The 18,049-nt window shown below is 37.8% G+C and overlaps 1 protein-coding gene across 2 annotated transcripts in view; it reads left to right on the top strand.

Moving 5' to 3' along the window:
- STX17 (syntaxin 17) overlaps positions 1-17,294 on the top strand; it is a 33,701-nt gene extending 16,407 nt beyond the window's left edge. For both annotated transcript variants that reach the window (XM_027643844.1, XM_027643843.1), the window contains exons 4-8: positions 5,909-6,128; positions 11,371-11,489; positions 11,572-11,622; positions 13,600-13,686; positions 14,388-17,294. In XM_027643844.1, the coding sequence (XP_027499645.1) occupies positions 5,909-6,128; positions 11,371-11,489; positions 11,572-11,622; positions 13,600-13,686; positions 14,388-14,627 (717 nt within the window). In that variant the 3' untranslated portion in view covers positions 14,628-17,294. The remainder of the gene's footprint in view (positions 1-5,908; positions 6,129-11,370; positions 11,490-11,571; positions 11,623-13,599; positions 13,687-14,387) is intronic.
- Positions 17,295-18,049: the final 755 nt, after the last annotated feature.

Raw genomic sequence — 18,049 nt, forward strand, 5'->3', positions numbered from 1 at the left:
CGTGTGTTGGCCAGCAGGAGAGGCATCTTGTGTTGGTTTTGTAGATGTTCAGAGAAGGAATGTGTCTTTGCTTCTAGAACAAACCTTCTGTGACCTACACTGCAACTAAAAAAGCAGGCTTTGCCAGCACAGGTAGTAGCGCAGTCCTAAACTACTGCATTTCACAATTCTAATGCTCTAAATTCCTGTGTTTGTTTCAGTGCACTACTGATTCCTGCAGGAAATTAGACCAGACTAAAAATCTAAAAAAAACCCCCAAAACAACTCACCTCAGAAAGAACTTCATCCTGGTTAAACAACCAGATAGTAGGCAGAGCTGGAGTTACGTGTGTTTTTTGAGGAATGAAAGATGTTAGTGAGCTTTTTTAAAATGTAGATGATAAGAAGTTACACATGAAATCCACCTGATTTTTCTGTAAATTGGAGGTTTGAATGTTTATTTTGATTTTTCACCAAATATTTTTGAAATTTTAATATAAGTTTATTCTTCATATTCAAAGAGTCTACCAAAGGCGGATGTTCTGTTAAAACAGTGACGTTTTAACAGCTGTGGTGTAGGAAGCATGTGTTTGCTTATGTCTGTTCTCTGTTTTCACATCTGAGCTGTGGGAAAGGCTTCTCTTGGAACTTTTAGTTATCGGTGTCATTTGTTTAGCAAGACAAAATCTATCAATAATTAGAGAAAAAATAATGGTGTTGAAGATGATATTTTTAGATATGTTAATAAGAAAACTTCTTGTCTCTAGAAGCATTTGTATTTGTCTTGAATTCAAAGTTTGCCGTTTTCACTTTCAGCCAAAATAAATTGTCTTATATTTTGTAGTGCTTATTGCCTTTAGATCTAGATACAAGTTATACAATAAAGTAGTTCACATTCTGATACCCAGAGAGCAGAGTAAGAATCTGGGTCCATGCGAGAAGAGTAGACTGGCTCTTTGTTTTAATTAAATATTTAGGAGTCTGGAGTACTTGATAATAAATTATATGACATGTAGAATGTGTTTGCTGTAAGCTGTTTAAATGTTTACCAATGGACTTGTGATCTGTTTGTTTGCAAAGAAATCAGATTAATTATTGTGATACCAAATGTTCTCTGCAGCACACACTTTGCTCTCAGAATTAGATGTTGTAAAAATACATTAGGAATCCCTAAGTCAATATTGACCCAAGGCATCCGCCACAGGTTTTAGACAAATATATGCACAGCCATTCTACATTTAATCCATGTGCACATAATTAGCCATTTTTCTGAATTTTCAGTTTACCCAGAATAATTACTTCTGTTGTACTTTTGATGATGGTCAAAATTACAATAGAAGTATAGATGAGGCATAAATCTATACCTCTTTTTTCTGGTGGCTGGATGCCACATTAAGAACTTCAGTAAAAGAAGGTGAAAAAACCAGAGAAATCTATGCATAGGGCACGATGACACCCTTTCAGAAATACTGAGGAAATAGTTCTTGTGTATCATATATTAATTTTCACAAATATATATATTCATGTATATTTTCATTTTTAGGGACAGTCCATGGACTTTGTAAAATGTTGGGGCATGAATCAATATGCAGTTTTGCTAGGCTTTGCCCACATACGTGCTGGCTGTATGTAATAATTAACCGTATGCAATAATTAACTAATTTTTGCAAGGTTTAAGTAGTTTCAATGAAATGGTGGTATTTTATTGCAAAACCTAAGGACTGCCTTGATCATTTTCATAGTGAGAGGAAGGAAAATGCTGCAGTTATTAGAGAGGATGTAAGACATTGAACAAAAAAAAAAAAAAAGAAAAATACTGTGGATGAACAGTCTGGTTTTAGCCTATATCTGTCCCACAAAAGGAGATTCAGTTCTACAAAACATACCTAGGCAGACATAGTCTTTCCACTGTGTTGCTCTGACCCAGAAAGCTGCTTGAAAATGTTAATCTAATTCTTTTTTTGTTTTTCACTTTTACGATTTTTATTTCAACTGAAAATGGTTTACAAGTGAAAGATGGCTTCCTGTCAGCTCTCTTTTGCATGAATCTTCAAAGCTCAGTTTTATGTCTCAGGTCTTCTGTACCATCTTTAAAATGATGCAGTCTTCAAATTATAGGTACCCTTCTGGCATACTATGTAGATACACTGGGAGGGCATGAGAAGCAGTGTAAAAAAGTTTATTTCTGCAGGAGATGGTTTATGGTGTCAGTGAGGGATCATGTAAGATTAGCTCCCTGTTGCAGCCTGTGGCCATCTGCAGGGTCAATATATTCTTAAATTCAGAGTTCCTTTGACCTAGGCCAAGAATTTTATAAGACTTGAGGGACACAGAGTAGAAGTGAACTGATTGTGTGATAGTGATACAAAAGCCCAAATAAAGTAGTGAGATGTATAAATGGGAGAGTAGTAAGTGTGACCTCTCATACAGTCTCTTTGATCAGGAGTAGAAGGATCCCAGGTAGAACAGTCAGGGATCTGACTTAGTTTGGGCACCATGCTTTTAAGAAGGGTGCAAAGTGATTAGAGAGAGCAATGAATATAGTCAGAAATTGAGAAAACAATTGATACTACAGTATCAAGGAGGTTGTAGCTCTTCATAAAGAAGTCCTTTTAAGACCATATTAGAAAAACAACTAACAGGAATAATATAGGGACAGCAGATCATGGGCTGAAAGGATGACTTCACAAGGTTTTCTCCAGTTTTATTTTCCTATAGCTTTTTTGAGAAAGCCATTTGAAACAAAGATTGTTGTTTGGCTTTGGAAGTTAATAGATAAAAATTGCAAGTATTATAAAAAAAAAAATCTGTGTCTTTTGGGTTGAATTTGGCAAGTTCAAAACTCAGGAGTTCACGTACATGAAAAGAGAATTTTTGTATTACCTTCCTTGCTAAGTAAGCTTCGCTTTAAAAGTGGAAACATTTGGGACAAGAGTGATATACTTTATGCTCTACCCAAAACTTAAACTCTGTCCCATTAAAATTATTATGAAAAGAAGTCATAGTCATTTGCATATCTGTAACATTTTTGATGTCACACCTTGGTGAGCTCCTAGGATGTGTGTCCTCTTGGTGGGGCTGAGCTTTCTTGCTGAGCTGAATCTATTTGGCTTCTGTTTAGTTGACAGTAGATGAAACAAGAGTCCTCTCTCCAAAACCACAAAGGAAGAGCTACTAAAATTAAATTTCACCAAGTAGGTGAATATCATAATCTGATTGGTCCACCTTCTTTCTCACAAGTATTTCTCTTTGATCAGCAAAGTAGTAAAGAACAGTGGAAGGGAGGATCTGATTTAGCCATTCCTTAGGGTGAGTAGTTCATATCTCTTGAAGCTTCTGTTCGGGATTTGTGAAACTCCCACCAGCATTTGGTGGTGTGTTGGTCACTGCACAGTACTTGTGTGTTGGCTGTACTTGTAATTTGCCCTGGCTGCAGCTGCAGAGGCACAGGTCCCTTGCAGAGCTATGTTTTGACTTGATTCCAACTGTGAAATTTTCCTTTTTCTTTAAAAGAAACTGGTGTGGCAGCATTATTAGCTCATCCAAAACTCACTCTTGTCACTGCTTCACAAGTATTTGTTTATGTCTTCTTTTTTTTTTTGTCTCCATTATGACTAAATACAGAATAATAAAAATGAGTTTGTTTCCTGAAACAAAACAGCAGGATCAACCTCAGTCCCCTGCATATAGTTCTCACAAAATACATAATTAAGTGTTGGGTCTAGATAGTCCCATTTTGTTTCTTGAATGAAATTCCAAGGTTCAAGTATTTTGGCACATGGTGCACTATGACAGTGATGATATTCTCTTTTTTTCATACTTAGGGGCAGACCATGGGGGGAAGATAACAGAAAGAGCAAGGTAGATTAAGATTAGAAATGTAAGAGGAAGGTTACTGGCTACCATGTTTCTAATTTAACTCACTGTCTTGCAAAGTTATTTTTTTGTGTCTCCCTTTTTTAATTGTCAATCAGTGTTTTTACCTGAGGTTAGTCTTAAATAATGCAGCCTAATTTGTAGTACTTTTAATTTAAGCATACAATATAAATACAATATAATTTTAGTAATTTAACACAATTTTTATGAATCAGTAGTTCTTTCTTTGGATGTCCAATATCACCTGTGCAATGTTACCTCAACATGTTGTTGAATGAATTTCCTTCTCTAACTATATTTTTTACATTTTTTTCATAAATGTTAAAACCAATTAATTCTACTGGTGTGTATAAATAAAATTAATTCCATCTAGTTCCACTTTTTCAGGTAAGCAATATTGCCTTTCTAAGGCATTACCTGTACCTGATTTGTATTACAGAAGAAAACCTTTCTGTTTCTAACCACTCACTGGTGTAACTCTATTCTCTTGTTCTGTTTTGAGAAGAATATTCAAAACAATTGCTAAATAATGTGATAAAGAATATGGTTTATTATATCACTTTGTAATGCAATGCAATTAATATTATTTTTAGTAGTCTTATTTTTTTATAATTAGATAAAACCTCTGTCCTAAAACAATAAGTGGTATAATTTAAACTATAAATTTCTTCTTTTCATTTGTTGGAAGAGAAACTTGTGTGCATTTTTAGATTTTAAAAGACCAGGCAATAAAAAAATCCCTCTACTTTTGCTGTAGACAGAAATTTATGTCATGGTAGATACCTGCACACAGTCTCTTCTTCCTAGTTGTAAATAGTTTATATCTTCGCAAAACTCTTGTAACTAAAGAAATATTTCTATGTTTTATTATATTTGATATTCCAATCAAACAAATATATTTGCCCTTATCTGAAAAAATATAAGTATTTTTAAAAAAAAGTAATCCTTATTCTTTGTCCCTGAAGTTGTCTTTACAAATGGAAGTGGTAGTTTTGGGGTAGTTGGGGATTGTGAGTGACTGTATTCTGAAGTCCTGTGATCACCACAGTCACTTATTATTACAAAAAAAAGCAAATTTTGAAAAGCAATCACTTACTTTATTTGGATATTATTGCAACTTGTTGCAACTTGTATAAATATTTTGGCAAACACCTAAATTGATCACAGGAACAAAAATAACTTCAGCAATTACACAGTGAATTAATTAGTTAAATACTTTAATTGAAACTCAAAATAAAACAAACTGACTTGGAGAATGGATAAAGTACAAAGTCTGACAGCCAGAAAAATGAAACACAGGTGGGGATGGCTTTAAAAATATTTCTCCCTTGTTTTGTGGTTGGCTGATAGTATGGATAAATTAGTTCATTAGATAACAGGTACCATCTCTTCCTTGATCTTTGGTTCTTCTTTTCCTGGGGTGAATGGCTTGCTTTCCCTTATGGAAAACAGGCTATGTCCAAAAAGACTCAGCAGGTAGCTCGCAGCGATGCCTCACTGTACTGTTGAGGGATGGCTGTACTGGGAGCTGCAACTCCCATTTATTTTTTTTTTATAGATGGAGAGAACTGAGTGAACCCACAAGCAGAAGCAAATACTAAAAATACACAGACTTAATGAGCTGGTTATGGTGCAGTGGCACCTCCAAATAAGAAGTGCTTGAAAGCACAGATGCCTTCCTTCAAGAGTCACAAATAACAGCCTGGGAGAGCCAGGATGGGTGCAAGGGGAGGGTTCACTGTGTTATCTTAGGCGTGGGCTTTTGCAGCAACTGGAGGCATCTTTGACAGGTGAACCAGCTGCAGTCAGGAAACACAATGCAGCCTGGAAAAGAAGATGGATGTAGAGGAGAGAGAGAGATGACACACACAGGGATTGCTTGAAATCTGGGAGTTTTTAGGGATTTTTGGTCTTAGTTTGTTAAAACGTAGAAACGGCACTTCTGAAGATTATTTAAATATCCTGAAGATGATAGTTACTTCCCAAGCACTGAAGATGTCTGGTACACAAAATGTTCTGTTGGCTACAGAATAACTCTTAATACTGTTTGCAGCAACTCCGTGCCAATATAAGAGAGATGGAGAAACTCTGTTTGCGAGTCCGACAGGAAGACATCTCAGGTCTGCAGAGAATGATAAATCCTGTTAAAGAGGAAGCCTCATTTGCCATTAAAGACTTCCTGCATCTGCATTCTGAATCTGCAGAAGAACTTAGAAGGCAACTTGAAGGACAGGAGGATGCCTCTTTAACCAGATCTGCAACTGTAGGAGGAGGTAGTAGAATTTAATTTGTGTTTATTGTATCTCTATCATTGTATCCAGTACGGAATTTTGCTGACCAGATGTAAATGAAGTAAACAAATGAGATTTCAGTTGAATAATAGCTGTTAATCAAGAAGTAGAGTTCTTTCCATATATCACACTTTTGCCTTTCCATATATCACACTTTTGTCATGACCTGTGACTGACTTTTGATAAGCGGAAAATGCTTAAGTATCTTAAGAAATTAAATAGTTGTGGCCTTCCATGAGAAAGATACTGTAGCCTTGGATCTTGAAATAGAGGACTGTTCATAGGAAGCAGAATACTTACATTCATATTTCATGGTAGCTTGACTTCTTTTTTCCCCCGGAGCAAATAATTTCATCATGTGCAAGTAATCATTTAGGCCATTTTCGTTGAATTAGTGCTTGAAGAAACATCATGAAGAAAATGATTTTTAAATGACAGGCAGTACAATACACCACTGCTGAAATATATGAAAAAGAGGAGCAAGTCTCTAGGTAAGGAGAACATCTCTTCCTGTAGCATTTTAACTTGGTAACTAAAAAGAAAGAAGAAAAGAGTATAAATCCATTCAAATAAAAGATTTTGAAAACACACTATAACATGCTATGAGTCAGATATGTGTGCTGTTCTTCCCACCTTTCTGTAATGAAATGTCTTTCTTTCCTTGTTCTAGCACTCTGTCTTCAGGAGAAGCCTTTATTTTGCTCTGGTACCAGCCAGTGTTCTCTCCTAATGATCTGTGAGAAAGTTGATTACATCAGGATTAAATCCTTCCACATACCAGTAATTAATTTAATTGTTCCCGTAGCAATACTGTTCAGAATTGTTTGAACATTGCATGTGTCTTAAAATCGAAAGAGCATTCCCAGTCAATGGCATTGTAGAAGAAACTGCCATCAGATTTGATTTTGTGACCCTTCTTGTTGCTGCATACAGAACTATAAGAACTCTTTCAAGCGTGATTAACAAGCTAGCAAGTCTCATGGTTGAGCAGGGAGAAAAGAGGATTTGAAGACTGGGCTTGATTTCAGGAATGTCATGTGCAGTAGTATCAAAAAACCTTGTGAACGTCAATATATATCAAATAGAGAATCATAGAATGGTTTGGGTTAGAAGGGCACTTTAAAGATCGTCTAGTTCCAAGCCCCCTGCCATGGACAGAGACACCTTCCACCAGAACAAGTTGCTCAGAGTTCCATCCAGTGTGGCCTTGGACATTTCCAGGGATGGGGCATCCACAACTTATCTGGGCAGCCAGTGCCAGTACCTCATCACCCTCATTGTAAACATTCTATCTTCTTACAAGGCCATCAAAAAGGACTCTTAGGCTTCTGACACATGAATCTTGACCTCTTCAACACCTTCAGCATGTTGTAGTTGGTTGTTCAGTAGTTTGTCCTACTGTCTTTGTGTATTTCAAAGTCTGACTGTTTGCTGCATTCTGCTGATTCAGATAACTGAATCGCTTCTCTTGCAGCCCTCTTGGACCATCTTATTCAAGTTCTAAAAAATATGCTTTAACTTTCAGAAGTAGTTTCTTAAATGTTCTAGAGTGAATTTCCGCAAACTTTCAGGCCCTAAATAGGCCTAGCTCATCTAAATATTTTTAACCTGTTCTCATTATGTTTCAGCCTATCTCTTTTTTTCTTTCCTTTTTAAATTAATTGCATCCAGCACCTGATGACATCTACCTGTTTGTGTAAAGACTGACTGAATCTTTCTGTGGGTCTTCTGTAATTTTCTTTCTTTGCCTGGCAATGCACTTACACTTCATTTTTCTTCCTCTAACTTCAAAAGCATTCATAGAAGCTTCCTTGGTACCATTTATGTCCCTTTGGTAGTTGAAATTTATTTATGTCCTAGTTTTTCTGATATTAACTTTCTGTGCTTATATTATTCCTTGTATTAATACTGTGTGTCAAATTCTTAACATCCAGGGCACTTGACATCCATGGCTCTTGGTGAAGCCATAAACATCTTCCTCTGCATCAGGACAATTCGGTGTCATCCTCAGTGTAGCCTGTTTTGTTAGTGTCTCCCAGCAATTCTGCAGTCCTTTATCCTTTAGGAACTTCTTCCACATAGTTTCTCTTAATAATTTTGCTTAATTTGTTGACATCTCTTTTGGGGGGAGCACTTTGTCTTCAGTATTCAGTGATTCCTTTCATGCATATTAGCCATTACTTTCAGCTTATTTTTGACCTCTTCTCTGTTACGATCCGAAGTAAATTTAAGATACCTCTTCTTTTGGTAACTTTGTGCAGTTGTTCTCAGTACATTCTGGTATTTAACTGGAAAGGCCTTGTCCTGGCTTGCATTGCTTTTCTAACAGTTACACAGGTGGCAAATGGGAACCAGAGTTTAATTTCAAAGAACAGGACTGCTTTTGAAATCTGAAATACCTTTGAAGTATGGAGGACATTGAGCGTAACAGCACTTCAGAAAGACAAGACATTGATCAGAAAGATTGGGATGGGAACAGAAATGAATATGGAAATAATTCACCCCATTTAAAGTGAAACAGACAGGCAGACAACTAAATACAATTAAACAGATATTTTTTCAAGTTCGCCTGCCTGTGGAAGCAGCTCTGTTGAATTGCTAACACAATATATTGCCTATTCTTTTGTGCTTAGAGGCTGCAGTCCTGAAAGCAAATCTTGGCTGTTGATCTTAATCAAAGGAGCTTCAGTACACCCATTCTTTGTAGCATGTTGCTTCCCATCTGGTAGAGAAGGAAGGAGTTTACAAATTCAAATCTCCCATTTAGAAGACATGTCAGCGATACGATACAGTCCCTTCCCCCATTCACTACCCTCAGCTGAGGGCCAATAGAAATGGAATTTAATTGCATATTAAACAAATATTAACAAAAGGTGAGACTCTACTCTTAAAATTACTAAAATCTTCTAAGCAACATATTGAATCTTCCAGAGCATTAGATTTTTATCTCAAGTGTAATGAGGTGCAAAGCCGCTCTGTGAAATCTGCAAAGGTGTTTTGTATTATTGCATTTCTGTGGAGATGCTGTAAGTGAACTTGTGGAGCCACTTCCATTCTCAGTTCTATTAATATTGGTTAGATTTGATAAAAAGTGAACTAGTGAATATAAATTTCTTACTCATACTTTCAGTCCAAATGTGACCACTTCTTACCCTTCTTGTTCTTTACCTTAGTTTTCTGAAGTGAATGAAGAATTTTCTTGAGGAAGTTTTTCCCACTAATTTTAGTTATTAGAAAATGATAACATGTAAACCTACTTACAGTTTTAATTTCTCTTGAATGAGTGTAATGCAAAACTTCGGTATCATTATATATAAAGCACTTTCAAGAATGTGCTTTTCTACAATAGGTCAGCATAGATTTTTAGGGACAGACCAGAGCAGTCTTGTGAGGAGGCAGTTTTGCTTAGTGAGCTTTTTATTTTACTTTTGAATTATGAATATTTTAATTTCAACCAACTTAGCATGCATGTGGCTGATTAGGGAAGAGTACACTTTTCTTGGGAGAAGAAACTTGATTTTGAAGTAGGATTGTGTAGGATTGAAATGGAATAAAGTACTCAAAACCAATGATAAATGTCAGAGTATGTAGCAGAACTGTTTTCTCAAAAATGCACACATTTGGATACATGATTAATTATACTGAAAAGGGAGAAACAATATTTTAGAACTGAGTATAAAACATTAATTAATCTGAGGTTATAAATCAAAAATATGTTCTGGAAGAACAGGTGATGATTGTAGAATGTGAAGTGCCTTCCATGTCTGGATTCTTGAAGGAAAAGGAGTAGAAATAATTAGAAAGAAAACCAAGCCCAAATTAAAACCCCAAATTGCTTATTGCATGGTTGTTACTCTGCTTATTTAGTAATTATCAACTGAATATCAACTTCATTGATGTTAAGACTTTATTGATCTGAGAGGAAGAAGATTGGGTCCTTAATGTGTTTTGAGATAAAAATGTTGAGAAATGGACAAATGCTATGAAAATGTATAATTTTTATTTTATCTTAGAATAATTCCATGAATAAGCATGCACTGTTACTGACTTTTTAATGAATATATTTTTTGTTTTCTGTTGTTCATATCTGTTGTTGTAACAGTTCTATAATATTATTATCGTACCTTGGCACATTCATTGATTCTATAGATTTTAACACAGTATTTACATTTTAATATTGTGACACATCTAACCAGCCTTCCCCATAATAAGCTTTCTCTTGAGACCACCTTCCCAAGGAAGGAAACACCTGTCCTACTAAAGTAGCGATCTCCCTTCAGAAATTGAAGTTGTCTGAATTAACATGATCTTTGCACTGTGTTTACATACGTTCTCCAGTCTGCCTTTCAGGCTCTCAAGCTCTCTTCCTTAATCCTTGCTACAAAAAGCCACACTTGTTTGTTATTATTCTTTATTACCACTTAATTACTTGTCCACAATTATACACACGTCTGTTACATCTGTAATGGCTCAAGAGCGGGCTCTTTGAGTGGAGGAGGTACGTGTGTTCCTGTTCATTGCATCTGCTCTCCCCTGTGCCACCTCACTGTCTTTCATTCCCCGTTTTTTCCACTGTACTTTGTCGTAATGTCTTCTGCATTCAGTCCAGTTGATTTAGAAAGTAAGAATTACTTGAGAATATCTCCTGTACAGCTCTGAGCTGCAAATGTTTGTCATCCTCACAGTCCCATTACCCAACCAGATCAGGCACTGAATGCTGGGCACCGTGTTACTTGGTTTTCACTGCTTTTACTTTGGAACTCTTTTCCTCCAGATTCTTTTAGTCCCAAATGGCTGAAAATCAAACCAGTGGCATGATAATCTATCGTAAAGTGAATAACTGTCTGCTCAGTTTTGGAAGCGCAGTGCTTTTATGTGTCATATGTAAATGAAAAGTTTTTGTCCCAGGCTCAGTTTTCTTAGCCCGGTTGATACAAAATTAATTAAATGATCTTGAATTCAGGCGTATAATTTAATATCATTCTCAGAACTGGTTGTGAAAGTGTGCTAATGGAAATGAATCTATTTCTTTGTCAATAACATCCTTTTAAGAAACTGTCTAGTGCTGTAAGACTTCCCCCTATATGATCATTTTCAGGGCTGTTGCTTGGCTTGAATTAGGTCAAGTATCAGCTTACTCTTGAGAAACTTTGAGTGAGAAGGTTTGCACATCACCTGCATTCTGATTCAGTGCATTTATATAAACATCCTGTTTCTGATTCAGAAACTTTATATAACATGGAAGTGAAGGACGGCTCCCAAAGTTTAATCCAGATCTACTCCCGCCTTCCGGAAATACCTCAAGAAGAAAATGCAGCCGAATCCTGGGAAAGTTTAGAAGGGGTATGTTGGAACTCCCTTATTGCACATTGGTCCTCTTGTTTTTAGCAACTATTACAAAATAACATTTGCTTTTCATTTGTAGGACTTGATTGAGCTCAGCCAGTTGGTGACTGATTTTTCTCTCTTAGTCAGCGTAAGTATTAATTCTGTGTTCTATCCTACGCAGTCTTGTGCAAAAAGAGGGTGAATGGGTAACTCCTAGGTGGGGACAAAAAAAGATGAGCAATACTTCTGCCCCTAGACTGCTCAGACTGAGCTAGTATCACTTTATCAAAGTGACAGAAGAGCAAAATAATATTAAGAAAATAATAACATTTATTCAGTCCAATATTCAAGACTACAAAATCCTGGTCACTGTTAGGAACTTCAAGATGCCAGTAGAGGCAGAGCAGTTTCCTCACAGTGAGTTGAGATGCCTGCACAAAGGTGCTGTCTTTGCTACTTGGGACCTATGGTGAATAAAACTATAGTTTCCAAGGTGGGACATTAGACACTTTCCAAAGTCGTAAGTGATGCATGTAACATTTACAAGAAGAATATCCAAAAGCATTAGTTTAACTACTTTGCTGCTCTGTCTGGTTAGAAAACTAACAGCTCTTCCTTCCCTACATCAGTGACTCATTGCTACAGGTGTCTTTGTGGCTCTCCTGTGGATTCAGGCTCTGCCAAGGTAACTTTCTGAGGAGGCAGTAGTCTGCTGCTTCAGCACTAGCGCTGGTAGTTGCTCCTAAGTTTTGTGACCAGAACAACTACAATGTCCTAGCCAGTGCACGTGGCCACGAGCTGAACCTCAGTAGAAGCTCTAGTGTTGCCTGCAGATTTCTACCCATTAATTTGTATGATTTCTAACTAATGGTGGCAACAGCTTTCACTGCACAGGGTGGGTGTTTCTCAGGTACTTTTTCTCACCTAATTAGGAGTACTAGAAAAATCCCTCACCTTTATCGTGCTCTTTCTCTGCTCTCACAATACTGCCAAAATGTCTTCATCATCCACACTCAGTTCCCAGTGTTTAGTTCTTCCTGTGCCACAGGGAATTTAAATGCACAATTCCCATCTCCTAGGAGAGTTCTTTAATCTCCTTGCTCTTGGGTTAGTAGGGATAAATAAACTAGCTTTTATCCTTTCTGCTGAGTATGTGCTGCATCACCTATACAAAAAAACCAACTAAGAACCATTAGGCTGGAGAGGGACTGCAAAAATTAGCCAGTGTCCTAAAGGTTAAAGCAACAGGTCCTGCTCCCAGGACTTTGTGGATTTTACACATAACTATCATTAGATATAATACCAAGTATCTAAAGTGTGTGGACTGCATAGTAAATGAAGATACGAGAGCTGGTGGACTCAGCAGTTTCTGAATTAGAAAGAGGCAAAACAGAATGCCTTTTATTTTAAGCTGAAAATCAGCCATCTCATTATTTTGTGACATAAAACAGGCTGGGTACTGCTGAGATTAAAATAAGAACAAACAAACCCACAGACCCCTTTATCTTCTGCTCCAGTGTTCCCTGAGAGACACTGCAGGGGAATCTGCATTTGGAGAAAGGATGGAGTGGTTTTGTAAAATCAAACAGTAAATACAGAGCAACATCAAGTGTATTTTCAGTACTGTCACTATTTGTAAAATTAAGTCACTGTTTTATAATGTCATAATTAAACACTTCTGCTTAGATTTCTTGATGCAGCTTTGTATGTTGGAGTTGGTACTGATCTTATAAATGCTCTTTATAGAATATTTTTTTTAACAGGCAACTCAGCAGGAAACAAAAAGGCTAGTTTGGATTATTCTTCCCTTCAGAATGCAAATATATCTATTTACAGAAAAGATTTAGAAATCATATGTTTTGGGTTGTTTTCTCTAAGTGCAGCAAGACATTGTCTAATACCCCCACCATATTATTACTTAATAGTTTACATTTTTGTAAAGTAAGTGTGTAGTTTCAGCAGAGGTTATCGGATGCTAATCATGAAGCACCATTAGGGCTGCTGGGTGCAGTGTGCAGCAGATGAAAGCGGCTGTGGGGTCCTGATTACAGGCATTAAAATGGTGTGTATTGGCTCACTGCTGCTTCCCAGCAGGTTACCTCACTCATAATTCCTTTGCATCTAGTCTCAGCAGGAGAAGATTGACAGGATTGAAGACCATGTCAACAGTGCTGCTGCGAATGTTGAAGAGGGAACCAAAAACTTGGGGAAGGTAGGGATCTGCTCCTGCTGGTGAATCAATGGTACTCTGCCTCCCAGCAATCCTCTGTATTAACCCAATTGATCTGCCATCTTTAATGCTGAGGGAACCAGCAATTAAGGAAATAAGGAAGAAATGACCCACAGGTAGCAGGGGAAAAAAAAAATCGATCTCTCTTGTAATTTTCTATCATATCCAAGCTACAAGGAAATACAGTTATTTAATTTTTGGGGGGCTTTTTTTAGTGCTATTTTGAGGCTACTTTGGTTTACTTGCAAACACAAGCGCATTCGGTGACTGGCGTGCGCAAGAATCACATAAACATAAGAGGTTGGCAACAACATGTAATTTCCATACCGTTCCATGTAGATGTCAGTTGCTAAATAAGCCCCAAGCCTTGAGTCAGACATGTTACGAAAAGTCTGAGCATTTTCACAGTTTCTTGTTTGATTTAATGATGGTGACCAGGTAATACCCAGTGTACATAATCAGCCAGAACCATGTGAAATGACCTGGTTCACAACTGCATACACAAGACAGCTCAATTTTGAATTGTTTTAGTACATTCTGTGGCATAGGCGAGCATCTTTTTTTAAATACTAATTTGTAAAGTTTATTTATCACTGAGCATTCAAGTAATTGCCAAGAGCAGTGAGGGAAAAATGCACATCGCCACAGGCAAGTATTCTAACTATATTTTTTTTCCTTTACAGGCTGCAAAATACAAGCTGGCAGCTCTGCCTGTGGCAGGTGCAGTCATTGGTGGAGTGGTGGGGGGTCCCATTGGTCTCCTTGCAGGCTTCAAAGTGGCAGGAATTGCAGCTGCACTTGGCGGTGGGATTTTGGGCTTCACAGGTGGAAAATTGATACAAAGAAAAAAACAAAAAATGATTGAGCAGGTCTCTTCCAGCTGTCCAGAGCTTTCTCACCAAAGTGCCAAAAAATCCAGCTGAAGTATCAATTCATTATGGCCAGGAAGAAGTGTAGTAGCCGTGCTAATGACAGACTTGCAGCCTTATGCTTTAAATACAAGGCTGAGTTGTGTGAATTTTGATGACATTACTGTTCCTTGGGAGGGCTGAAACAGTCATGTCAGAATTTTTCTTTTCAGACATGGTGACATCAGTCCTTTGAAAATTATATGGATAACTTTTAATTATAAAATTCTTAAGTGAGCTATATGCACAGCTGTAATGATGGGTGACTGGTGCTTCATGCCAAATTTGCACAAACCGTCTTGCAGACAATATAAAGAGAGATACTTGGAAAACCCTAGTGCTTTCCCATGAATGCCATGAGAAGCTGGAGCTTCTATGGTAGTGCTCCAAAAAAAAGGAAATAAATGCCATCAGTCTTTCGTAGTTATTTTAAATTTACTTTCACTTATCCGGTTTCCCAAACTCTTCCTGTGTACATCCCTAGGATATGACCGACTGTGTGCGTTTAGTAATGCACAGGGAAGTGTCATAAGAGAAGGTGAAAATCTTGGGTGAGCAATGTGGAAAAAAGTCATGTATATCATGTATCACATATATCACATCTGCCTCCCTCAGCCATATAAGATCAGCATCAGAACCAGCTTTTCCTCTTCTTCAGGTACCTTTTTTTTTGTGAACTCCTCACCTTCCTCAAAGTGTAGTTATGAATTAAACAGTCTAAGCAGCAACCCTGCAGGACTGCTACTGGAGGTTAATAATTTTCCATAGTTGTTCAGCTCCTTGGCTTGTCCTGAGGACACCATACAGGGTGAAGAGCCAAGCTCTGGCATTCTGAACCTGAAGCTTGCTTAAGCAGCACTTTCTGCAAGATGTTGCCCTTGCATCTCATCTCCTGGCACCAACAGCACTCTGGTGGGAGAGCTAAACAGCTTCCCTGGAAGGCAGTGCTGCAGCCAGGCCTACTCCCTCAATAGTCTGTTATTCCCTCAAGGGTGGCATTAGGCACCAGGTCAGCGGCGGGTGAGGCAGCGAGGCCCCTTGCATGGTGGCTGCATCCCCAGAGGATGGGACTGTCGAAAACATCAACATGATACTGTTTACCATGTAAACCACGGGTGTTTGGGGCAGCTGCACACCTCTTGCATATGGTGCCAAAAAATCTGCTTCCACCCACACTGTAGAGTAGCTGCTGAGCCTTTTCAAGATTTTGGGACATGCTGTTGAGCCTGTTATGGGGTGAGATGCTGCTTCTGCTGGCTTTTTATAGTGGATACTTATTATCTTACCACCCTTAAGAAGCCTGTTGCTGCTGAAGCTTCCATTGTTAAATACAGAAGTGTTAAAGTGTTTTTATTGTCACCTAATTGTACTATTGTCACATAATCTACTATTTGGCACTTTCAGGACAGTTCCCAGACTTATGCTGCTACTGTTTAGGGGGAACAGAAATTGAGGTTTGGAAGCCATTTTTTAAAGTTCTTAGATTGGTCAATTCATCCTGAGCTCTGCTTGAGTTCAGTTTTATTTAGGTGCACACTGAAGTCAGTGTTTAGATAAGGCTCCCTAGCAGGGAACACTGTCCAAGGAAGCATCCTATAGAAACAGCTCTTTGTCGATAACCACTACTTTGGTATCATCACTGGAAATCACTGTCTGCTACTGACAGATGATGGGTTTTTGTGCCTAGAGACATTGTAAACAACTGTTAGTTACAGCACAAATAACTTCTTCTGAGCAGTTCTTCCTTATTGCTTTTAAAATACTGAAATTGCTATAAGCCAGAACATTGCATCTATTTTAAGTAGGTCTGAGGCTCAGGGAAGCAATGTGTGCAAGAACAGTTTTCACCAGTATTTGCAGACATTGTCTAAACTGCATTTGCTAAAGCCACAGTAAAAATCAGCTGGAGTGCAAAACATGACCCGAGTAATTCAGCTCATTTGCTCCTGACCGGCAAAAAGCGCTTTTCTTTAAATGCATCTACTTTGGCTGTAAACAGAGTTAATGAGCGTGTAACAACTTCACAGGCTGTTCATTCCTTTGATATTTATTTTCTACATTTAAAGGAATACACTAAGAAAAAAAAAAGTGTTTTTAATCAAAAACTGTGGTTGATTCTTTGTATGATTTTAAACTGCTGTATCTGCTTTCCTATCATATGCTGTGAAACCTCCTGCATTTAAATGACAGCAGCCACATCAGCGATCTTGCGGACTCCATCCTCTCCCCCCCACGCTGGATTAATGCCAGGACAATCTAAATTCCTAAGACTGAATTCCTACCCCAGCTTATACAAATTCAGCCTGATATGCACTCAGTTTATGAAATGTCTAGCAGGAGAACTATTCTTCCCCCTTGCGTTTTTAAGGAAGCAATTTCAAAGCATTGTGTACACACTAGATGTGGGAGTCTATTATTTAAGCTACGATTTTTTAAAATAGGTGGGTTATTTACATATGTGAAGAAACATCAGCATCTGAGTAACCAAACTAGCATTTAAATTGCTAGGCATGTTAGCCAGAAAAATTGTAAGATATAAATATCTCTTTCAGACCAAATAAAAGTGTTTTCTTATGAGACTGGCTGTAACATTTACTGAGAACGTTGGGGCTTATTTCCTTTCAGCATGTAAAAGATGAACCCCTCCCAAATTTTATATTATTAAAACAATTGCACTTCCAAGATTTAAGAATCCTGTATTGAGTTACCAAACACATGCTTCAGCTATTGAAATATTTACATTGACTGAAATTAATACAAGTTCCTAAAGTGCCACATGAATCTAGTAACTCGTACACACATGCTAGCTTAGAAATGGACTTGGCAAGTTCAATTAAAAAGAGTTTGGAATACTTTTATTCCATATAGGGATAATACTAATATTTTTGACAACTTCCCATGTAAGCCTTGAGAAGTGTTAAAGAGAGTGGTAAGCTGAGCACCAAATGGTTAAAATACAGATGCAGATGATCAGAGTCAAACAGCTCAGTCTGAAACACAACTCGGATTTTGTCCAGCAATTGCTCTCTCCAGGCAAATTCTCTGTATCACCAGACACATAAAAGCTCAAGTGACACTCAGCAGCATGTTAGGCAAGGACAGCTTGGCTTTAGCTGTTCAATCTTCTGCTTGCAAATAGAAAAGTCACTTGAACGCCGTCACAGCCAGGTCGCTAGTCATCCATAACCCAGGAGAATCAGGTCCAGCTCCAGTGAATACACACTGAAATTACTGTAGTGTGTAACTGTCATGAAACTACGTGTTACAGCTAATTGTCCACCTAGTGCTGGGATGCTAAAGCTCTGGGAACAAGTCCTTAGTCTGAAAAGCAAACTTGGATTAAGGGAGGTTTGCAGAGAGGGTTCATCTCTTTCTAGCTAAAAGCACCTGCCCCTGGACTGCTGGGTGGATTATGAAGAAGCATTTTCCTCCAGAAA

This window comes from Corapipo altera, unplaced genomic scaffold, assembly GCF_003945725.1.
Source record: "Corapipo altera isolate COAL_440 unplaced genomic scaffold, ASM394572v1 24b, whole genome shotgun sequence".
NCBI lineage: Eukaryota > Metazoa > Chordata > Aves > Passeriformes > Pipridae > Corapipo > Corapipo altera.